The following is a 19,013-nucleotide window of genomic DNA, read 5'->3' on the forward strand; positions in this document are numbered from 1 at the left end:
CTTGGTTTTGAAGAACAACAAAACATTTTCTTCAAAGGATACAGTTTCAAAATGGAAAAGTCAGTTCTGCAAAGATAGTAATATTACTTGCTTATCCAGCAATAAAATGAGTGTCAGACTGGGAGCCAGCTTTTCAACACATCACTTTGTTCAGATGCCATGCAGCAATGCCAGTTTTACCAAACCTGTAAATGATTTTGAGAACAGATTCTTCTTTCCTTACACACACAAGAGATTTGTGTCATCTACGGTCGTAATAGAATGTTGTTGGAGAAAGGGTTTTTCACTTTTAGTTAAATATCAAAACCAAAAAGAAAATTTCTGAGGGCTTACCACAGGGGTTTCAACAGGTACCGATGGTTGTACTTGAAGGTTTACTGCAACAGTCTGTGGTGGCGGAAGAGTCTGAAATGGCAGCTGGACCAAAGCTTCTGCAGCAGGAAGCTCCTCCTCAGAAACCAAAGTATTTTGCACCAAAACCTGGCCCTGGGATAGAATTTCAGGCTGCATTTGTAAAGATTGCACAGACTGCAAGGGCAGTTGTTGAATCTGGGTTGGAGATGTTGACAGCTGTGGAGGGGTTGCAATTGGGATTGGCACGGACTGTAAGGTTGGATATTGCTGGTGTGGTGTTGGAGACACTGTCTGCTGGCCCGGGGACATCAAGTTCGGCTGATCTACTGGTCCAATGTGTACTACTGGGGAAGGTGGAACTGTAAGATGGGATGGAAGATTAAGCTGTTGTGCTACTGGTCGTACTTGACTAGTAGTGGGCTGCTGTGGGTTCGGCTCCGACTGTAGAGCTGATGGCATAAGAGGATGTGGTTGTGACTGAATAAGTGCTTGTGGATGAATTATTATGGTGGGCGACTGACTAGGTGAATGAGCAGGTGTAGGAGACACCACTACTGACTGCTGAGCTGACGAGGATGGAGTAGGAGATATTGTTAAAGGAGGAGGATGGATGTGAACAGGTGAGCAATGTTGTGACTGGACACTATTGGGAACTGGAGGAAGACCATGGCTTTGGAGTGGAACATAGTGTTGTGATGGAGGTGGTTCCTGATTAAGAGGAGTCTGAAGTGTGATTGGCTGAACTTGCTGCTGTTGTAATATCAGCTGATGATGGGAAATCTTTGGAGGTGGTGAATGAAGAGGTATCTGCTGATGTTTTATTAGAGAATGAGGTTGAATTGCAGAATATGAAGCTGTGAGGGGGAAAAAATGACAATTAGTATTTGTTTACTTAAGTTCAAAGAACATTACAATAAATGTTTAAATGAGGAAAATTTTCACATCAGATGACTAAAGTCAGCACAGAACTTGACCAAGCCTTTCAGACGAGCACAACTTAGAAATGCCTTAGAAAATACCCTCTTCAACCATATACAGTGTCTCAAATATAACACATGAATGGAATGCATTTATTTTAGTAAATTCCAAAGTGAAATACAGCATTGAACAATTAAACAAAACATGCTTGTTTTAGATACATAAATGCTTCTAGAGAACGACATCTATCTTTCTGCCACCAGTTCTAAGACTATTGTTAATAAGACTTCTTTTAGTTAAAAAAATACTACCTTCAACTTTGAAAAGAACGGCATTTGCCTGCTTTAAAATAGTTATAATATAAAAGAGGTAAGTATTTTAGAGTCAATAAGGTTGGATTAAAATTTCTAATTTTATGTCGGCAGTGCAATTTAAAAATATTTTTTTTAAAATAATGGGCTCAAAAAGTTTTAAATTAGAACATTTAGACTAAACCTGTAAAAACTAAGTGCCTAAAGTTATGCAACTAATAAATAATTAGGAACCTAAAAAGTGGTCTCATTTTCAGAGATGTACTTCCCTTCCTCCCAAAGGAGCCAGTGACTCCTTGTCATAACTGCCTATAATGGGAAATTGAAATGCCTGAGATTTTCCTCTGGGGCATACCCTTCCTTTTCTCCATCCCTCTTCCCAGTCCTACCTGTTTTCTCTTTCATTTGAAAAATAATTATCATTTGATAGCTATTTTTTTTTAAAGTAGGGGATGGATTACTTTCCTGATTGACAACAATGGGGGTAAAAAATTCAAGAGCTGTCTGCCTTGCAGCCTCTCTCTCTCGAAGCCTGAAATTAAGCAGATCGGGCTCACCAGCCCTACTCAGCCCACTTACCACGGCAAAATTTCTACTCTTTGAACCAGCAGGAATTATTAAATTATTCAATAGCCAACCTAAGTGCATAGTCTTAGCTTGGTTAATCTCATCCTCTAGCTCCCCACTTTTTTTCCTTTTGTTTGTCACACTCATTTTCTTGACTTCTTGTAAACTAGATTATAAACTCTCTGAGGCAGGGAGAGGTCTACCTATGAAGTTTATGCACTGTTGAGCACAATGGTGTCCTGATCATGACTGGGCCTTTGGGTGCTAATGCAACCGAAATATCGTAACTACCACCACTCTGGACAACACACAGACACACACACACTCCTTTTGGAATTCTTTTCTCTCTCTCCTGCCCTTCTCTGTGAAGGCATAGAGAATTCTAAGATACACATATTTTAAGCACCACTGAAAATAATTATTTATTTCCAAATGATTTAAGACCTCAAACATTCAATGAATATTTGAGGCATTAGAAACTTGTTTGTGGGCTATAAATGACAGGATAAACTTGAACAACCTTTTTAAAGCTAAAGATTCATCGCACCTGGTGCTATTAACTGATGTATACTTGATGTCCGTGTGACAGATGTACTTCGACATTCAGACGTTGGGCTCTCTCCTTTTCTGTTGCTGTCTGGAGAATCCGGTTGGCTGGCCTTGGTACCAGTTACAGTTTTATTAGTACATAGAGCCAATGACTGAGTTTGACTACTGCTCTTTGGTGGGCCATTCTGTGAACTACACAATACGCCCAACTTCTGACTGCGCAATGTTAAGTTCTGAACCTGAGAAAAGAACCAAATATGAAAAGTATAGATAGAAATCTAATACATTAAAGACAAAGACAATAATAATTATTGACTTTATATGATGCATTTCATCAAATGATACCAAGATCTGTAAAATAAATAAATAAATAAACTACACAAGTTAGTATCAAGGTATTTTACAAATCCCATAATTTCAAGTAAGTAAAAAAAAAACGGTTACCTACCTTTTCGTAACTGTTGTTCTTCGAGATGTGTTGTTCACGTCCATTACACATTAGGTGTGCGCGCGCCGCGTGCACGGACATCGGAAACTTTCCCCCTTAGCGGCTCTCGTCGGGCCGGCACGGGAGCCCCGTCAGAGTGGCGCCTCATGCTGGTGCATATATATCCCTGCCAACCCAACCCCCCTTCGGTCGTTCTTGCCGGAGACTCCGACAGAGGGGAAGGAGGGTGGGAAGTGTAATGGACGTGAACAACACATCTTGAAGAACAGTTACGAAAAGGTAGGTAACCGTTTTTTCTTCTTCGAGTGATTGTTCACGTCCATTACACATTAGGTGACTCACAAGCTTACCATAGGAGGAGGGTAGGAGTCATGGAACAATTGATTGAAGCACAGCCCTGCCGACTGCCGCGTCCTCTCTGGCCTGTTGATGGACTGCGTAGTGGGCTGTGAATGTGTGCACCGATGACCAGGTGGCTGCTTTACAGATCTCCTGAAGTGGAACCTGCGCCAGGAAAGCTGCTGAGGACGCTTGAGCCCTAGTCGAGTGAGCCGTGATCGCCGGGGCCGGCACCTTGGCGAGTTCATAGCACGTGCGGATGCAATCTACAATCCATGACGATATCCGCTGCGCCAAGACAGGGAGTCCTTTCATTCTCTCCGCAATGGCAACGAACAACTGTCTCGACTTGCGGAAAGGTCTAGTTCGCTCCAGATAGAATGCCAGGGCCCTATGGACATCCAGAGTATGTAGGCTACGGTGACTCGGGTCCGTGTGTGGTTTGGGAAAGAACACTGGCAAACAAATGTCCTGTCCCATATGAAATTGCGAGACTACTTTAGGGAGGAATTTAGGGTGTGGCCTAAGTTGCACTTTGTCCTTATAAAAAACTATATAAGGGGGCTCCAAGGTGAGGGCCCTCAACTCAGACACCCTCCTTGCGGACATAATGGCCACCAAAAACGCCACCTTCCAGGAGAGATGAGTGAAAGAGCAAGAGGCTAGGGGCTCGAAAGGGGGTCCCATGAGCTTGGTCAGGACCAGGTTAAGGTTCCAGGGAGGGACCAGAGGGCGTGAGTAGGGAAACACCATCTCCAGCCCCTTGAGAAACCGGGCTACCATGGGGTTGGAAAACACAGAATGCCCCGACTCCCCTGGGTGGAACGCCGAAATGGCGGCCAGATGCACTCTAATTGAGGAGGGGACGAGACCTTGATGTTTAAGGTGCAGCAGGTATTCCAGGATAACTGGAATGGAGGCCTGAAGCGGCTGTATATGCTTTGGTTCACACCAGCAGGAGAATCTCTTCCACTTAGGGAGGTATGTTGACATAGTGGAAGGTTTCCTACTGCCGAGGAGAATTTGTCACACCTGAAGAGAGCACTGGCTCTCCATCGCGTTCAACCACAGAGTTTCCATGCCATGAGATGCAGAGACTGCAGGTTCGGGTGGGGCAGGCGCCCGCGGTCCTGCGTGATGAGATCTTGGTGCAGGGGCAGGGCAATCGGGTCGGCTATTGACAGCTCCAGCAAAGTCATAAACCAGTGTTGGTGGGGCCAAGCTGGAGCGATGAGAATCATCACCGCCTTGTCTCTGCGAACTTTGAGGAGAACTCTGTGGATGAGCGGGAGCGGTGGAAAGGCATACTTCAGGCTCCTGCTCCAAGGGCTCGCAAAGGCATCTGCGACCGAGCCCGGACTGTGGTTTTGGAAAGAGCAAAACTGCGGGCATTGACTGTTGTCCCTGGTGGCAAAGAGGTCCATTTGGGGAAATCCCCACTTCTGGAAGATCGACTGCAAGACATCTGGTCGCATCGACCATTCGTGCATGCGGTACGACCTGCTGAGGTGGTCCACCAGCTCGTTCCGCTCCCCCGGGAGGTATGACGCTACGAGGTATACTGAGCGGGCTATACAAAAGTCCCATAGGAGAAGGGGAGAGGATCGGGCTCCACCCTGCTTGTTTATGTAGAACATGGCGGTAGTGTTGTCTGTCAGAACTGTCACGCTGTGACCTTCTAAAGCAGCGTGAAAGGTTTGGCAGGCTAGGCGAACCGCCCTGAGCTCCTTCACATTGATGTGGAGCAACATTTCGTCCTTGGACCACAAGCCTTGCATCCGTAGGTCCCCCAAGTGCGCTCCCCAGCTGAGGTCTGACGCGTCTGTTACCAGCGTCAGTGTGGGTTGCGGTGCGGCGAAGGGGATCCCTTCGCAAACTACCTGCTGGTTGAGCCACCAACGCAGGGAGTCCAACACCTGGGCAGGGATTGTCACTACAAGGTAGATATGACCGGGCTAGCCACAATTGCAAAGTCCTGAGCAGCAGTCGAGTGTGTTTGACTATGTGGGTACATGCCACCATGTGTCCTAGGAGCTGCAGGCAGCATCTGGCCGTGGTTGTGGGGAACCTCAGCATTGAGTCTATGGCATGCTGGATGGCCAGAAATCTGGATTCTGGGAGGCTCGCTTATGACTGTACAAATCCAGGACTGCCCCAATGAACTCCAGCCTTTGCGTAGGTATCAAGGAGGACTTGGGCACGTTGACTAGAAGGCCTAGCCTGCGGAATACGTCCAGTGCCACCGCCACATGGGAACGGACTTCCTCCTCGGACCGACCCGCGAGAAGCCAGTCGTCTAGGTACGGGTATACTCAAATTCTCCTTTTTCGTAGAAAGGCTGCCACTACTGACATGCATTTTATGAACATGTGGGGGGCTGCCGCCAGCCCGAAGGGTAGAACCGTAAACTGGTAACGGTGCTGGGTTATGGTGAACCGCAGGAACCGCCGGTGAGCAGGATGAATAGCGACGTGAAAGTACGCATCTTTTATGTCGAGGGCAGCGTACCAATCCCCCGGATCCAGGGACAGAATAATAGTGCCTAGGGAGACCATGCGGAAGCGGACCTTGACTATGAATTTGTTGAGTCCGCGCAGGTCTAAAGTGGGTCAAAGACCCCCCTTTGCTTTGGGAATAAGAAAATAACGGGAGTAAAACCCTTTCCCCCTTAGATCCCGAGGGACCTCTTCTACTACCCCCACCTCGAGGAGCGTCTGTACCTCCTGCATAAGGAGTTGCTCATGAAAGGGGTCCCTGAAGAGGGACGGGGAAGGGGGGTGGGAGGGAGGGAAGGAGGAGAACTGAAGCGTGTATCCCACTTGTACCGTGCGTAAGACCCAACGGTCTGATGTTATACAGGACCATGCATGGTAGAAGCGGGACAAGCGGTTCAGGAAACATAGGGAAAGATCCGGTAACTCGCTGGGTACGCTGTCCTCGAGCGCACCTTCAAAACCCTTGCTTGTTGCTGGGTTGCGGCTTTCCCTGGCCCTGGCCTTGGTTAGGCGTGTTGTTCCGCCTCCGCCTGTTGTCTCTGCCTCTCCTACGATATGGCTCCTGCCTAGGGCGGGGCTGGTATTGTCTTTGCTGAGGCGGCTGGGGCTTGAAGGGCTTCCTCTGCGTCCCCGGGGTGTGCATTCCCAACGACTTGAGGGTTGCCCGGGAGTCTTTGAGGCTATGCAGCCTGCCATCCGTTTGGTCCGAAAAGAGACCAGACCCTTTGAAGGGGAGGTCCTGAAGGGTATTCTGGACCTCTGGCAGAAGGCCTGAAGCCTGCAGCCACGCTGAGTGCCTCATCATCACGCCTGAGGCGATTGTTCTGGCTGCTGCATCCGCCGAGTCGAGAGAGGCCTGCAGAGAAGTCTTGGCTACCGCCTTTCCTTCATCCACGAGGGCCGCAAACTCAGGCTAAGAGCCCTGGGGCAAGGAGTCTTTAAATTTGGAAACTGCCGTCCAAGAATTAAAATTGTGTCTGTTCAGGATCGCCTGCTGGTTCAAGATCCTCAACTGGAGGCCCCCAGAGGAATAGACCTTCTTGCCGAATAGGTCTAGATGTTTAGCCTCCTTGGCCTTAGGAGCCGGGGCTTGCTGATCATGTCGTTCCCGTTCATTGACTGCTGAGACGACCAGCGAACAGGGGACCGGGTGACAAAAGAGGAAGTCGTATCCCTTGGAAGGGGCAAAGTACTTCCACTCTACGCCTTTTGCTGTTGGCGCGCTAGAGGCCGGGGTTTGCCAGACCGTCTTGTAGTTGGACTGGATTGTCTTTATGAGCGGGAGAGCAATTCTGGAGGGGCCCTTGGGGCTTAAGATGTCCACCATAGGATCCTCCTGCTCTACTACTTCCTCCGCCTGTAGGCCCAAGTTCTGGGCTACCCTGCGGCGCAGCTCCTGGTGCGCTCTGTGGTCTATCGGAGGAGGCCCCGACACCGCGGTGCCCGCCACGGCTTCATCTGGGGATGACGAAGAGGTGAGGGCCTTCTGCATCTTGTCTTCCAGCCCTTCTTGTCCTTCCTCGCATGCTGGGGGCTCCTCTGGGTCGTGCCTGCCTGCCTCTGGAACGGCTCCGGGCTTGGTGCCGCTTCCACTCTCCTGTGTTCCGGAGAAGCGTCTGGTGGCCTGGATACCGTGGCCTCCTTGGGCGCGGAGGGGTGCCTGTGTGGGGACCGGGACCGATGCACCGAATAGCCGGATCTCGAGGCTGTGGAGGAGGGCCCCTGCTGTTGGTGATAGGCCCATGGTGTCCAAAAGGGCCACTGCCCCGGCAGGCCCCATTGGGGATACCATGGGGCTTGAGGCTCCTTGCTCGCCGGTGCCCTGCGGGCATAACTGGAGCAGCCTGAGTCCACCTCGGATTCCAAGGATGCCAACCTGGAAGGCCAAGGTGGTGCCGTAGAACGGTGCCGCCGGGGGGCTGGAGAACGGCTCCTTGCCGACCGGGACCGGGACCAGTACTGATACTCCCGGGACCGGGATCGTTGGCTTCTGCTCGGGCCGGAGACTTCGATTTTGTGTCGCCTCGGAGCCAGCCCGGCGATGGCGCCAGGGAGCGGTGCCCTGGCGGGGCCGGTGCCATATGCTGGCTGGGATCAGGTACCCTCAAGTCCCGCTGGGTCAGGGGCAACTGGGAATCTGCAGAGGCTAAGCTCGACCAGGACTGACGCCGGAAGCGGTGCTGGGCTGGTGACCTCGATCAGCGCACCATTGCTGGCTTGCCTCTTGACGGCACGCTAGGAGACGGAGACAGAGGCTTCTCTTTGGCAGGGAGGGGGCTTGCCACCAACAACTGAATGAGGTCCTTTGCCACCTCAAAGGTGTCTGGTGTGGAGGGCTGTTCTAGGAGCAACTCCAGCCCTTCCTCCGCTCTCAAGGCGCTTAGCCCGGGGCTCAACGGGCTCTTCAGCGACGGAGCCACCAGAGCTGGAGCATGCCCTGGGGCAACGCTTCCCTTTTGAGCGCTTATTTGCTTGGGCGGTGCCGGCTTCTTACGTGGGGAGCGCCCTCGGCTTGTAGGCTGGCCCTTCAACCGTACCGGTGAGGTCGAACCGTGCCGGGGTTTTTCTTGTTGCCTCGGTGTGGCATGCTTGCGGTGCCCCACCAGTGCCGGATTGCGAACTGACGCCAGGGTACTCCGCACCGAGGACACCAGCGCCGAGGACAACGGAGACACAAGTCCTGGGGGTCACTAATTGGCATAGGCTCGCGGCACATGGCGCAAGCCTTAAAGCCTTGGGCCTGCAGCATGCCCCGCAGCCCAGGGCTGGTGCTGGAGACAACTTCCAACACCTAAACAAAGAAAGCTTAACTATCTATTATTAAGAAGTGCTAACTACTGATAATTACTAACTACTGATAACTATGCTAAGGGACACCCGCAAGTGAGAGATAGAGAGCTGTTTCAACGCTGTCACAGATGGTAAGAAGGAACTGAAGGGGGGTCGGGTCAGTAGGGGTAAATATGCTCCAGCATGAGGCGCCACTCTGGCGGGGCTCCCCTGCCGGCCCGACAGCAGCCGCTAAGGGAAAAAGTTTCCGACGTCCGTGCACGCGACGCGCGCACCTAATGTGTAATGGACGTGAACAATCACTCGAAGACGACTACCATTCAATTCAGCTTTAATCTGATGACAAAGGAAATATCTTCAAAGTGCTGATCTTTAAAAGCTTTATGGCAAAGGCCTCCATTCTTTCCAGTCTTTTGAAAAGAAACTGTAATGTTTGGAAAACAACTTTACTCTAATTTGATTTGGAGTCTGACAAATTGCTCCAAAATTGCTGTTTCTTTACAATTTAAAGAGATACATTACTGCATTTTCTTGATACTGTAACGATGCAATCACCAACTTGTGTATATTAAGAGAGGTTGTTTAACTTTAGTCAGGGTCCTGTGTCACACAACAAGACCATATTCTTCTGAAAGCACCCTTAAATTCTGTCATAATGAAATACCCTTTATTCCCACCCCAAACCACAATATACACAACTATGTCTCATGAAACATTAAATTAGTCAATGATTGTTGTCAAAATGATTATTTTTTACAATGGATTTTTCTGTTATGTTCTCTAGGTAGCCCTGTCTCTGCACAGATCTCAGCTCCCACAATGTTATCCAGGCAATCCAGCTCAGAAGCTTTTTCTCTGCAATTCGTGCTGGAGAAGGGAGAGTTGGTAGCCAGCTTCAGTAGCTCACCTCTCCAACTCTCCAATTGTTAGTTGCTGTGCCATTCTCCAGGCAACCCAGCCAAATGCTCCAAGATTGTAAACTGGACTAACCTGTCTCCTCTATCTCTGGCTGCCTGGATACATGCAACAATGCAAGCAGTGTATTCTGTAATCCAGAGGGAAAGCTAGAAATCAAGAGGCAGCTACAGGAAGGTCTAGGCAGGACTGGGAGACAGAATAGTACATCAGGCACATGGCTGCAGCAAAGCGGCCAATTCCATGACAAAAATGCCAAATTTTGCGGCATCTTGGAAAAATATCTGACTCTAAGGCTATGGAATCATAGAGGCCATAGCACCCTGACTGAGATTAACAGTCATAGTTCTGTAACCCAATGGCAGTTCACATTTCTCATAGCTATTTTTTCAGCCTCTCTGCATCAGACAAGCATCGACTTTAACTATTTGCTATTTTTGCCACCACGAGGGATAGAAACCATTTAAAAAAAATGAAGATGGATTCTGGAGCACAATGCTGCAAATGCCACATTTGCGGAACTGCAACCTTAATTCAGCCTTCTTGTGCATATGCATAACAATACACTCTAATTACGTGACCACATACTATTTTTCTTCAGGAACCTGTTTCATTCAGTGCACAGGATAGATGGCACTCAGTTAATGAGCAGCCTTTCAATATTTTTCTTCTTCTCATTATTCACTGTGTGGCCCCCACGCCTTAGTTACTGCACACTATTCAAACCCTGCTCTGAAGACAGAATTATTAATTTCCTCCTGGGATTTTCTATGGTGTTCATCACTATAATATCTGCATGCTTCACAAATAACTAATCAATCTTTACAACACCCATGTGAAGTGAGGGGGTGGTGGTATCCCCATTTTACAGGTGAGGAACTGAGGCACAGAGAGATTAAGTGAAAAGTTTCCATTAAGTTTGGGAGCCCAATTTGAGACACTTAGGAGTTGTGGTGTCAGGACCCAGCCCTGCCCACAGCAACACCCCAGTACAGATTTGCCCCTTCAACTCTGCTTGGAGCAAGGAGACTCTTTGGGGAATTTAGTTGAGAAGCTCTAGCAAGTCTCTAGTGAGAACGTGAAAACTGATTATTTTTCCAAAGGCTTATACTTTGGCCAAATTTGAGTGGATTTTCACAGGGACAGCAAAAGGTACATCCCTGATATAAAGATTACCTCCATTCAAGTCCCTGCTCCAAAGCATGTGTACTATAGAGCATCTCAAATAAAATATTTCTCAAGAATTTATTTTACTGTTTGGACTGAAATTTCAACAGAGCGAGACACACACACCATGGAAAATTTCAGCTCAAATGGTTAAAGTTTCGCAAAAGTTATAAGCAACTGAAACTAGGGTCTTACAATGGGAAGTTTTATGCAACCTTAATCATAGGCAACATTACATCCCTACCTGTAATATCCAATCCTTTTGTGAATCCTATAAAGCCCTTAGCCTCAATGAAGTATTTTGAAGTATTTTCGTATACCTATTTCAAATGTGTTGTTTTTAATTCCATCTAATGTCTCCTTGTTCACATATTATGCGAAAGAATAAACAGATGACCAGTTTATCTTTGCTAAACAGTTCACTATTTTATACATCTCCACGTTCTCTACTATTCTCCTCTAAACAATCCCAAACTTTTCAATCTCTCACCCTTCCAAAAGCATTTCCATGCCTGCAGTCAATTTGGTTGCCCATCTCTGAACCCTTTCTGCTATTGTGATATTTGTTTTGAGATTCATTATGAGAACTAAACACAGTATCCCAAACAACTAGATCACTTTTACCTGGATACCTGTGCCCAGCTTCAGGCAACCAAATTTTATCAGTTTGACATCAACCTGAAATGGATATATGCATGGTTACCAGGCAACGAGAGGCATTTTCCACATACCCAGTGAACTAAGGTATCAAAGAAAAGGAAAAAAGAAAATACTACTTCAAAATATAAATGATAATTTAAATTATTTAATTTCAGAGAGTATTCATTTATGTTAGTGGTCCCAGAATTTTGTCAGCTTTTAATTCTTACGGAAGCTTTTATTTTTTTATCTCCTGGGTCTAAACTACTCTACTACCTGTACTTGACCAGGGTACCCCACTGTGAACCCTTTTTCTGCATCATCTACACCTGTTATCTGTCAAATGAACTATAATCTACATATTTAGTTGGTATCTGGTACTATACACTGAAAGTAGTTGTGAAATATTGGGCAATATTTCTGCACAAATGTTTTATACAAGGCAAACTGAGCTGGAAAAAAAAATCACATAATGAAAGGAAAATTGCTGCAGTGATGAATATTATACAAAATACTCAACTGCAGACAGTCACAGATATGGATGTATGTAATTATTATTTGTAGTATAATCATACCTAGAGGACCCAACCTAAATTGGAGTCCCATAGTGCTAGGCATGGTACATATACATAGTAAGACACAGCCCCAAGTTGGAGCTTACTATCCTACTAGACAAGACAGGCAAAAGGTGAAAGAAAAGAAGAATTATCATCCCCAATTTACAGATGGGGAACTTGGAATTAAGAATCAGACTGGTTAAGTGACTTGCCCATTATTTAACAGGAGATCTGTGGTAAAGCTGAGAACTGAACCTAAATCTCCTGAGTACCAGTGCAGTGATTTAACTACAAGACCATCCACCCTTTCCAGAGCTACAAGGTATGAAATAATCTACGAACAGAAATGTCATCTGGGAGATTTAACATTAATCTCACATACCTATGGTAAATATTTTATAGGGAACAATCCTGCACTGGCAGAGAGATAGATCAGATGACAAAAAGTCTTTTCTACATATAATTTCTACGATTTTATGATTTTTCAACCATCTTATAATACGGGGGTTAGGAGCTAATTTGGTTTTATAATCTCAGTCACACTGCCTGTGCTTAGATTTACAGATTTTATTTTATTTCAGAGTAGAGTGAAAAAGAAAGATACACAGGCTAGTCATAAAGAGAAAAAGGAAGGAAGAAGACAAAAGGAAAAGTGGGGAAGAGAAAAAGCAGGGAATGAAAAGAGAAATAAGACACTTTTCAAGTCTAGAGGTTTTTTGTTCAAGTATTATTGGTGAGCGCTGATCTTTGTGATGTCATCACTTCAGGGAGAACATCATGAGACTACCGCCATCTTCATTCCCAACTCTCTCTTCTAATAAAAAGGTAACCCTCTGTCTTATACTATCAATATATTCACTGTATATCCAGAAAACACAGTTTAATGCTAGTTTCTTTGTTAAGTGGTGCTGACTCCTTGTTTATGTTTATGAAAAAATGTTTTTGTTTATATGGAAAACAAAGACAGTCTCCATTCCCTCAGCCCACCTATCGGAAAACACCCTCCAACCCAAAGGACACAGATTTAACACAGGCTAAAGGGGAAAAAAATGTATAGCAGCCCACTGCTAAAGCATTGCTAACACATCACTGGTTGTTAGTGAAACTGGTTCTTTGTGATGTCACTGCTGCTATAGAAACCATGAGTCAACACAGGTGAAGAGCCCATCTGGCAGTAGAAGAGCATGGAAAGCTGAGAGAGGAGGCAACATCTCGAGTCTGGCAGGGTCATCACAGCAGCCCAACTGATAAAAGAACACTCTACGGTCCTGGGTACGGTCCTATTCTCAACCTGCAAAGATGTCTCAGGAAGTTGACTGGTTACACAGTCAGGCAGGTGTGTGTAAAGTAGACCTCTACAACCCTGATGAACAGAAGGACCAGGACCGGAAAGTGATCTGTTTTGTAGACGTCTCCAGCCTGAATGTAAAAGACAAAGATTCAAAAGCAAAGAAAGCTGCTAGCCAGTCCAGCAGCATCTCTGAACCTTCAAATGAACTTGATCTGGGAAATCTGGAGGAAAAAGAAGTCATTGTAATAAAGGACAATGAGAAGCATGATCATTCTAAAACTGAAGGAGCAGTATGTCTTTTCAAACAAGGTTCAACTGATGAACTCAGCGTTGTGAGCTGGCTCAACAATGACCTTCAGAAATATGCAGTTGGATTCCAGCATGCGCTGACCCCTTCAGATGCCCCTCAGAAACGCAAAGTTAGCGAAACCTTCAATGATCCATCATTGTCCCAGAACAGTGACACATCTTTAAAGTCTGCCGGGGCCCAAAAGGGAAAGAGAGATCCAGATGATGTTTCATACTATGTAAATAAGCTCTGTTCTTTGGTTGTTCAAATGGCACGTAAAGAGATCACAGATAAATTGGAAGGCACTGCCAGTAAGTTTATACGTCAGGGGATTCATGGTTCAGCTGGTGAAGGGAAAAATAATTCCCGTGGTTCTGTGAGCAAAATTGCATCACAAATGGTGAATGAAGCCGTTGAAGCAAGCACACAGGACCCCCAGGGTAAACTACCATCCCCAAGACCATCTCAAGAAAAGACTACCAAGAAGGAAGATACTTCAGGTTCTAAGAGAACATCACTCTTCTATGGTGAGATGTCTAATCAAAATGGTTGTAAACAGGGAGGAAAGCCTGGAGATAAACAAATGTGTCAGCAAGCAAAACAGTCTGGGCAGGATGATTCTGGTACTTCTGTAAGCAAAGGGTTAATGGTTTATGCAAATCAGGTTGCTTCAGACATGATGTTCTCATTCATGAAGACCATGAAAGTCCAAAGAAAGGATGGTAAGACAACCCCAGCTTGTGTAGTTTTGAAGAAAGTAATCCTCAAACATACCAAAGATGTCATATCAGACTTGATAGACTCAACCATGAAAAATCTGCATAATGTCACAGGGGTGCTCATGACAGACTCTGATTTCGTTTCCACGGTGAAAAAGAATCTATTCAACCTAGGAAGCCAAAAGTCTACTGAAATTTTGGAAGCAATGGTGAAACGCCTGTTTAAAGCCCTAGCAGGGGATGATAAGCAGTCTAGGTCTCAAAGCCTAGCATACACATCACTTAAAACAGGCCCCCAAGACAGCAAATCTCAAGGCATGCAATTTACAGCAATGAAAAGTGAAATGCATAATCAAGGGAAGGACAAAGACCGAGGAGCAGGCAAGTGTCAATCATCATCAAGCAAAGCTTCGGAAAAGCATTGCTCAATGGATAAGTATGCAAAAGACCTCATTGTGACTGCATTAATGTTGATACAACAACATCTATTACAACAGACAAATGGCAAAGACTCAGCACGTGAATCGGGCGCCACTTCGTTTGGATATGTTTCTCGTGATTCTCATTTTGAAAAGGCTGGGAGCAGCCATAGTTCCAAGTCCCTTTCAATGGCTGCTGGATCAAGGCACTCAGGGGCAAAGAATGACCACCAACAACTTGACTCCCAAAAGGGGGACATATCAAGTATCCTGTTATCAATCATCCAGAAGGTCTTACGTGAGGCTGGTTTCAATATAGATGACAATTCCAGTGAAACAAACAGGAATTATAGAGATGCTGCCACCACTGATAGCAAGTCCAGCAAAAAGTCCTTATCTAAACAGCCCAATTCATCTATGGATCAGTCTGACAATATGGATCAGGTGAACAAGCAATTTATTGATCAACTGGTGGAATCTGTGATGAAGTTATGTCTATTCATGGCCAAAAACAACAGCCCAGATTTAGCTATAGGTGACCTGTTGGATGAACAAAATGCATTTGGTGCTTCATCCTCAAAAACGCCAGCAGTACCCAGGAGAACTTCACAATCCAAGGGTAATGGAAAACAGTTATCAGGTTCATCATCTGGTTCTGAAGTGATAGTGAACAACCAGAATGCCAACAGCAGCTTACTGAACAAAGAACTCCAGGCTATCCTCCAGTGGATGGCTGCTTCCCACTTCAACGTGCCCAACCTGTCATTCATGAATGAAAATGAAGGGGATTTGAAGAAGCTTCCTCTGTTGGCTGAAAAAGCAGCCAAGAAGGGCTACAGCGTTGGGGATATTCTCCAAGAGGTAATGAGGTACTTTGAAAAACAACAGATGGCTGCTGCTGTGGGAAATATGCCTCGTTGTGGGCTGATGGACTGGTTGCTTGCTACCCTGTAAGCAAGTGCCGACTCTTCCTCCCTCTCATGTTACTTTGACCCAGCCCAAGCGCCCAAATCAAATCTTTGCTGGCGCAACAAATAAGAACATCACAACCCATTTGCAAGAAACAACACTGCATTGAATTAAACAGGTTGTCATACACTAGCTGGGCAAGATCATCAATAAAAAAAATTTAAAAAAGGAAGACTATTTTATTAAGTACTTCAGCAGAGTGTGAGATATACAAGGCACTAGTCAGAGCAATAAACCTGCTTCCCCACAGGTAGATATGAAAACTAGAGTAGGGTGAGGAGGAAATGAAAAGATAGGAGGCAAAGAGAAGAAGTAAGCGGGGGAGGGAGGGGTCCATCAGGGAGGTCCATTGTTAGAAGCCTTTCTAGAGTAGCTTGAAAAGGATAGGTGGTGTGATTTCTACCAAGGTGTTGTCTTTGGACACTGATTGGACATTTTATCTTTCATATCAACCTTTGACTAGTAGGGGGTCTGATAGATTGGAAACTCCACTCTCATCTTAGACAGAAAAGGAGCTTTCTGTGTCTTCTCCCTTTCAAAGACTACTAGCTCCTGCAAGGAATAAGGGGAAAATGTCTCCACTTCTCTGTCACTCTCCCAGACTATTTTTAAAATCTTCCTTCCCAATGAATAACCCCAGTGCTTGCCTGTGCTGTTACTCAGAGCTTCCTCAAGCAGTAGCAGCATTAAATTAACATTATTTTTACCAATTTAACTGCTGTCCACTGTCTTCCAAATAGTAGTAGTGAAACTGACCATAGTCTTATTAATTTCACTCTGGTACTGTTTAGCAAAGTACATGTCTTCAAAACTTTAACGGCTAGAAATTTCATTATTTGAAAAAAATGAAAGTTTAGATTCTGTGGAAGATGGTATAGATCCCTTCACAGTAAGCTGCTCACTTGCCCTGGTGAGTCTCTATTTCAAAGTTCTTACTTCTGTAGACAGCATGTATTGTAAAACACGGCAAAAATGGAGTTTAGAAACACATCTGAATATTGGGAGAGTGGAGAGATGAGAGAATGCAGAAACCGATTCCTAACAAATCTTTGAAGATTTCCCAAGTAGGAAATAATGCAAAATAAGGATTAGTTCCTGCCTTGACTTTTATAACTGACAGTACAAAACTAGTTCATCAGATACTTTCTAAATACTGTTCCCTACCCTGACTACTGCCTTTAAAAATCCACTTCCACTGTGTTAAAGCTTTTTGTGTGTCCAATTTTAACATTTTCTTAGCACCAGAATCTCTTTTTTATTAGTTAATTACACAATGGATATTCTCCAGTAGGCATCCAATTGGAATAAACCTGGAATACATGTTTTGCTTCCATCTTTTTGAACATTGTATCGTTGATATTTAGGAATGAAATTAGCCTATCCTATTTATATTGTCTATTATTATTTATACTGTGGCAATACCAAAAAATGCTGGCCACTTTGCAAATACAGAGGAAGAGATAGTCCCTATCCTGAAGAGTCCCTACCCTTGAAAGATAAAGACAAATCGTGGGGGTATAGGATATATCATGCAAGCAAAACTATCAGTGGGAAAATAGGTACATGTCATATTAGTTAAATGTTTTGTTTTCTAAATACTAAACACACTTAAATTCCCCTCCTCCCTCTACCATTCAACCTCCTTCTGATGGGATATATAACTCACACTTGCACTAAAAGGGTTAACTGGAGCTAGAAAGTTCAATTAAGGTACCTGGAGGGTGGGCCAGGCCAAATTGAAGATGAAGCTCAGCAGGGGGAGAAGTTGGGTGGTAAGCATAAAGGAAGAAAGATGAGAAGGAGGGTTACAGGGAGAGAGGAGAAGAATTTTGCAGTTCCCCTCTGGTTGCTAGAAAGTAGAAGAAAGATCTAGATCCAGTATGCGCACGGTGTGGCTATGGGAAAGGGCCTGAAGACAGGCCAAGTTAGTAAGACGTCCAGGGAGGTAGAGAGGAGTCTGAGTGAGTAGAAATTAGTTACTTGCCACAGGTTCCTGGACTGCGACCTGGAGAAGAGGGAGGGTCTGGGTTTCCCTACTTGTTCACTGGAAAAGGTGGTACAGAAACACCCTGGTGAAAGGGGGAGGAGGACTACTGAGTTTGGAGCTGGGCCTCCTAGGATGCATTGCTCTGCATCCTGCAGAGCCTGGGAAAAGGGTGAAGAGTCTGCAGGGGGTGAGCCCAGACAGAGGAGAAGAGTTATATTGTATTTCTTTGAGTTTACTGGACTCTGTTTACCCTGGAAGGGGTCAGATTAAACATGACATGGACAGAGGGCTGAGTCATGAGAAGAGGCAGACCACCACAGGGCCAAAGCAGCTGTTGGCAGAGGCGGAAGCCTACAATGCCACTTCCAGCCACAAGGGGGTGCACCAGCAGTTAAGTCCATACCTCTACGCTCCTCATGTTCCCTCTCACAAGTCCCCAATGTCATGTCCAGTACCCTTATGCCCGTTCTCTCCAAACAAACGAGCAATTCACTCCTAAGATAAATAGATGAAAAAAACAGAGTTGAGATGATGTAATATCTTGTAAGTACTGTGAAAAAAATGGGACTTCTGGAAGGAATTAAATGAGGAAAGTGGTGGTGCTCAGAAGAGATGTTCCATATATAGCAGCAGACATGGAAGTTTTAACTTTTTTCCCCTCCTCCAACGGGCAGTGTACCTTTAACAATTACCTTTTAAAATTATAGGAATCATATGTAACTGCAAGCACCATACAAAAGTTTTAGGAAAATGACAAGACAACCACCTACTGGACCCTGGTTTCATAACAAATTCCTTTATTAAAGCAATAGAATATTGATAATGTTCTCTTCTGCCTGAGAGATACCAAACTGTATAATGGGACAAAACCATTAACTTTATCACCTGAGAACCAAAGTAAACACTCTCTCCAGCCTAACAACCATAGGTTATCTCTGTAAATATGATTCTTACAACATTTAAACTCTTAACAGAGATTGAAAGGAGAGATGCTATGGGAAAGTTGTCCTGGAACTTGAGGTATTTTTCAGTCCCATAAACCAGGATTTTAGGAAAAGTAAACGATGTATTAACATTCATCTGAAAACTAATGTGAAATGAAATAGTTTTAAGAAGGTTGCCATTTAAAAGCTTTTCAAATCTTTATACCAAAGGCATACTTTCTTCCCAAACTTTCAGAACTACCCTCTCCCTGCCCCGCACAATAATTTCAAGTAAATTACACAAATTTGCTTTGGTTCTGACAAGTTACACCTGTATCACCATTAATTTGACACTGTACTTAAACTA

At 45.2% G+C, this 19,013-nt stretch overlaps 2 protein-coding genes across 2 annotated transcripts in view; one reads left to right on the forward strand and one right to left on the reverse strand.

Annotated features, from left to right (window-relative positions):
- The window catches only part of PHC3 (polyhomeotic homolog 3), a 90,889-nt gene that overhangs the window by 27,774 nt on the left and 44,102 nt on the right, over positions 1-19,013 (reverse strand). Inside the window, exons 7-8 of the mRNA XM_065410847.1 lie at positions 2,698-2,938; positions 334-1,208 (exon numbers count right to left, since the gene is read on the reverse strand). Coding sequence (XP_065266919.1) covers positions 334-1,208; positions 2,698-2,938 — 1,116 coding nt within the window. The remainder of the gene's footprint in view (positions 1-333; positions 1,209-2,697; positions 2,939-19,013) is intronic.
- Positions 13,349-15,721, forward strand: LOC135883873 (A-kinase anchor protein 4-like). Its single transcript, XM_065411139.1, has one exon. The coding sequence runs from the start codon at positions 13,349-13,351 to the stop codon at positions 15,719-15,721; it is 2,373 nt and encodes a 790-aa protein (XP_065267211.1).

The sequence above is a fragment of the Emys orbicularis genome, chromosome 9, assembly GCF_028017835.1.
Source record: "Emys orbicularis isolate rEmyOrb1 chromosome 9, rEmyOrb1.hap1, whole genome shotgun sequence".
Classification (NCBI taxonomy): Eukaryota; Metazoa; Chordata; order Testudines; family Emydidae; genus Emys; species Emys orbicularis.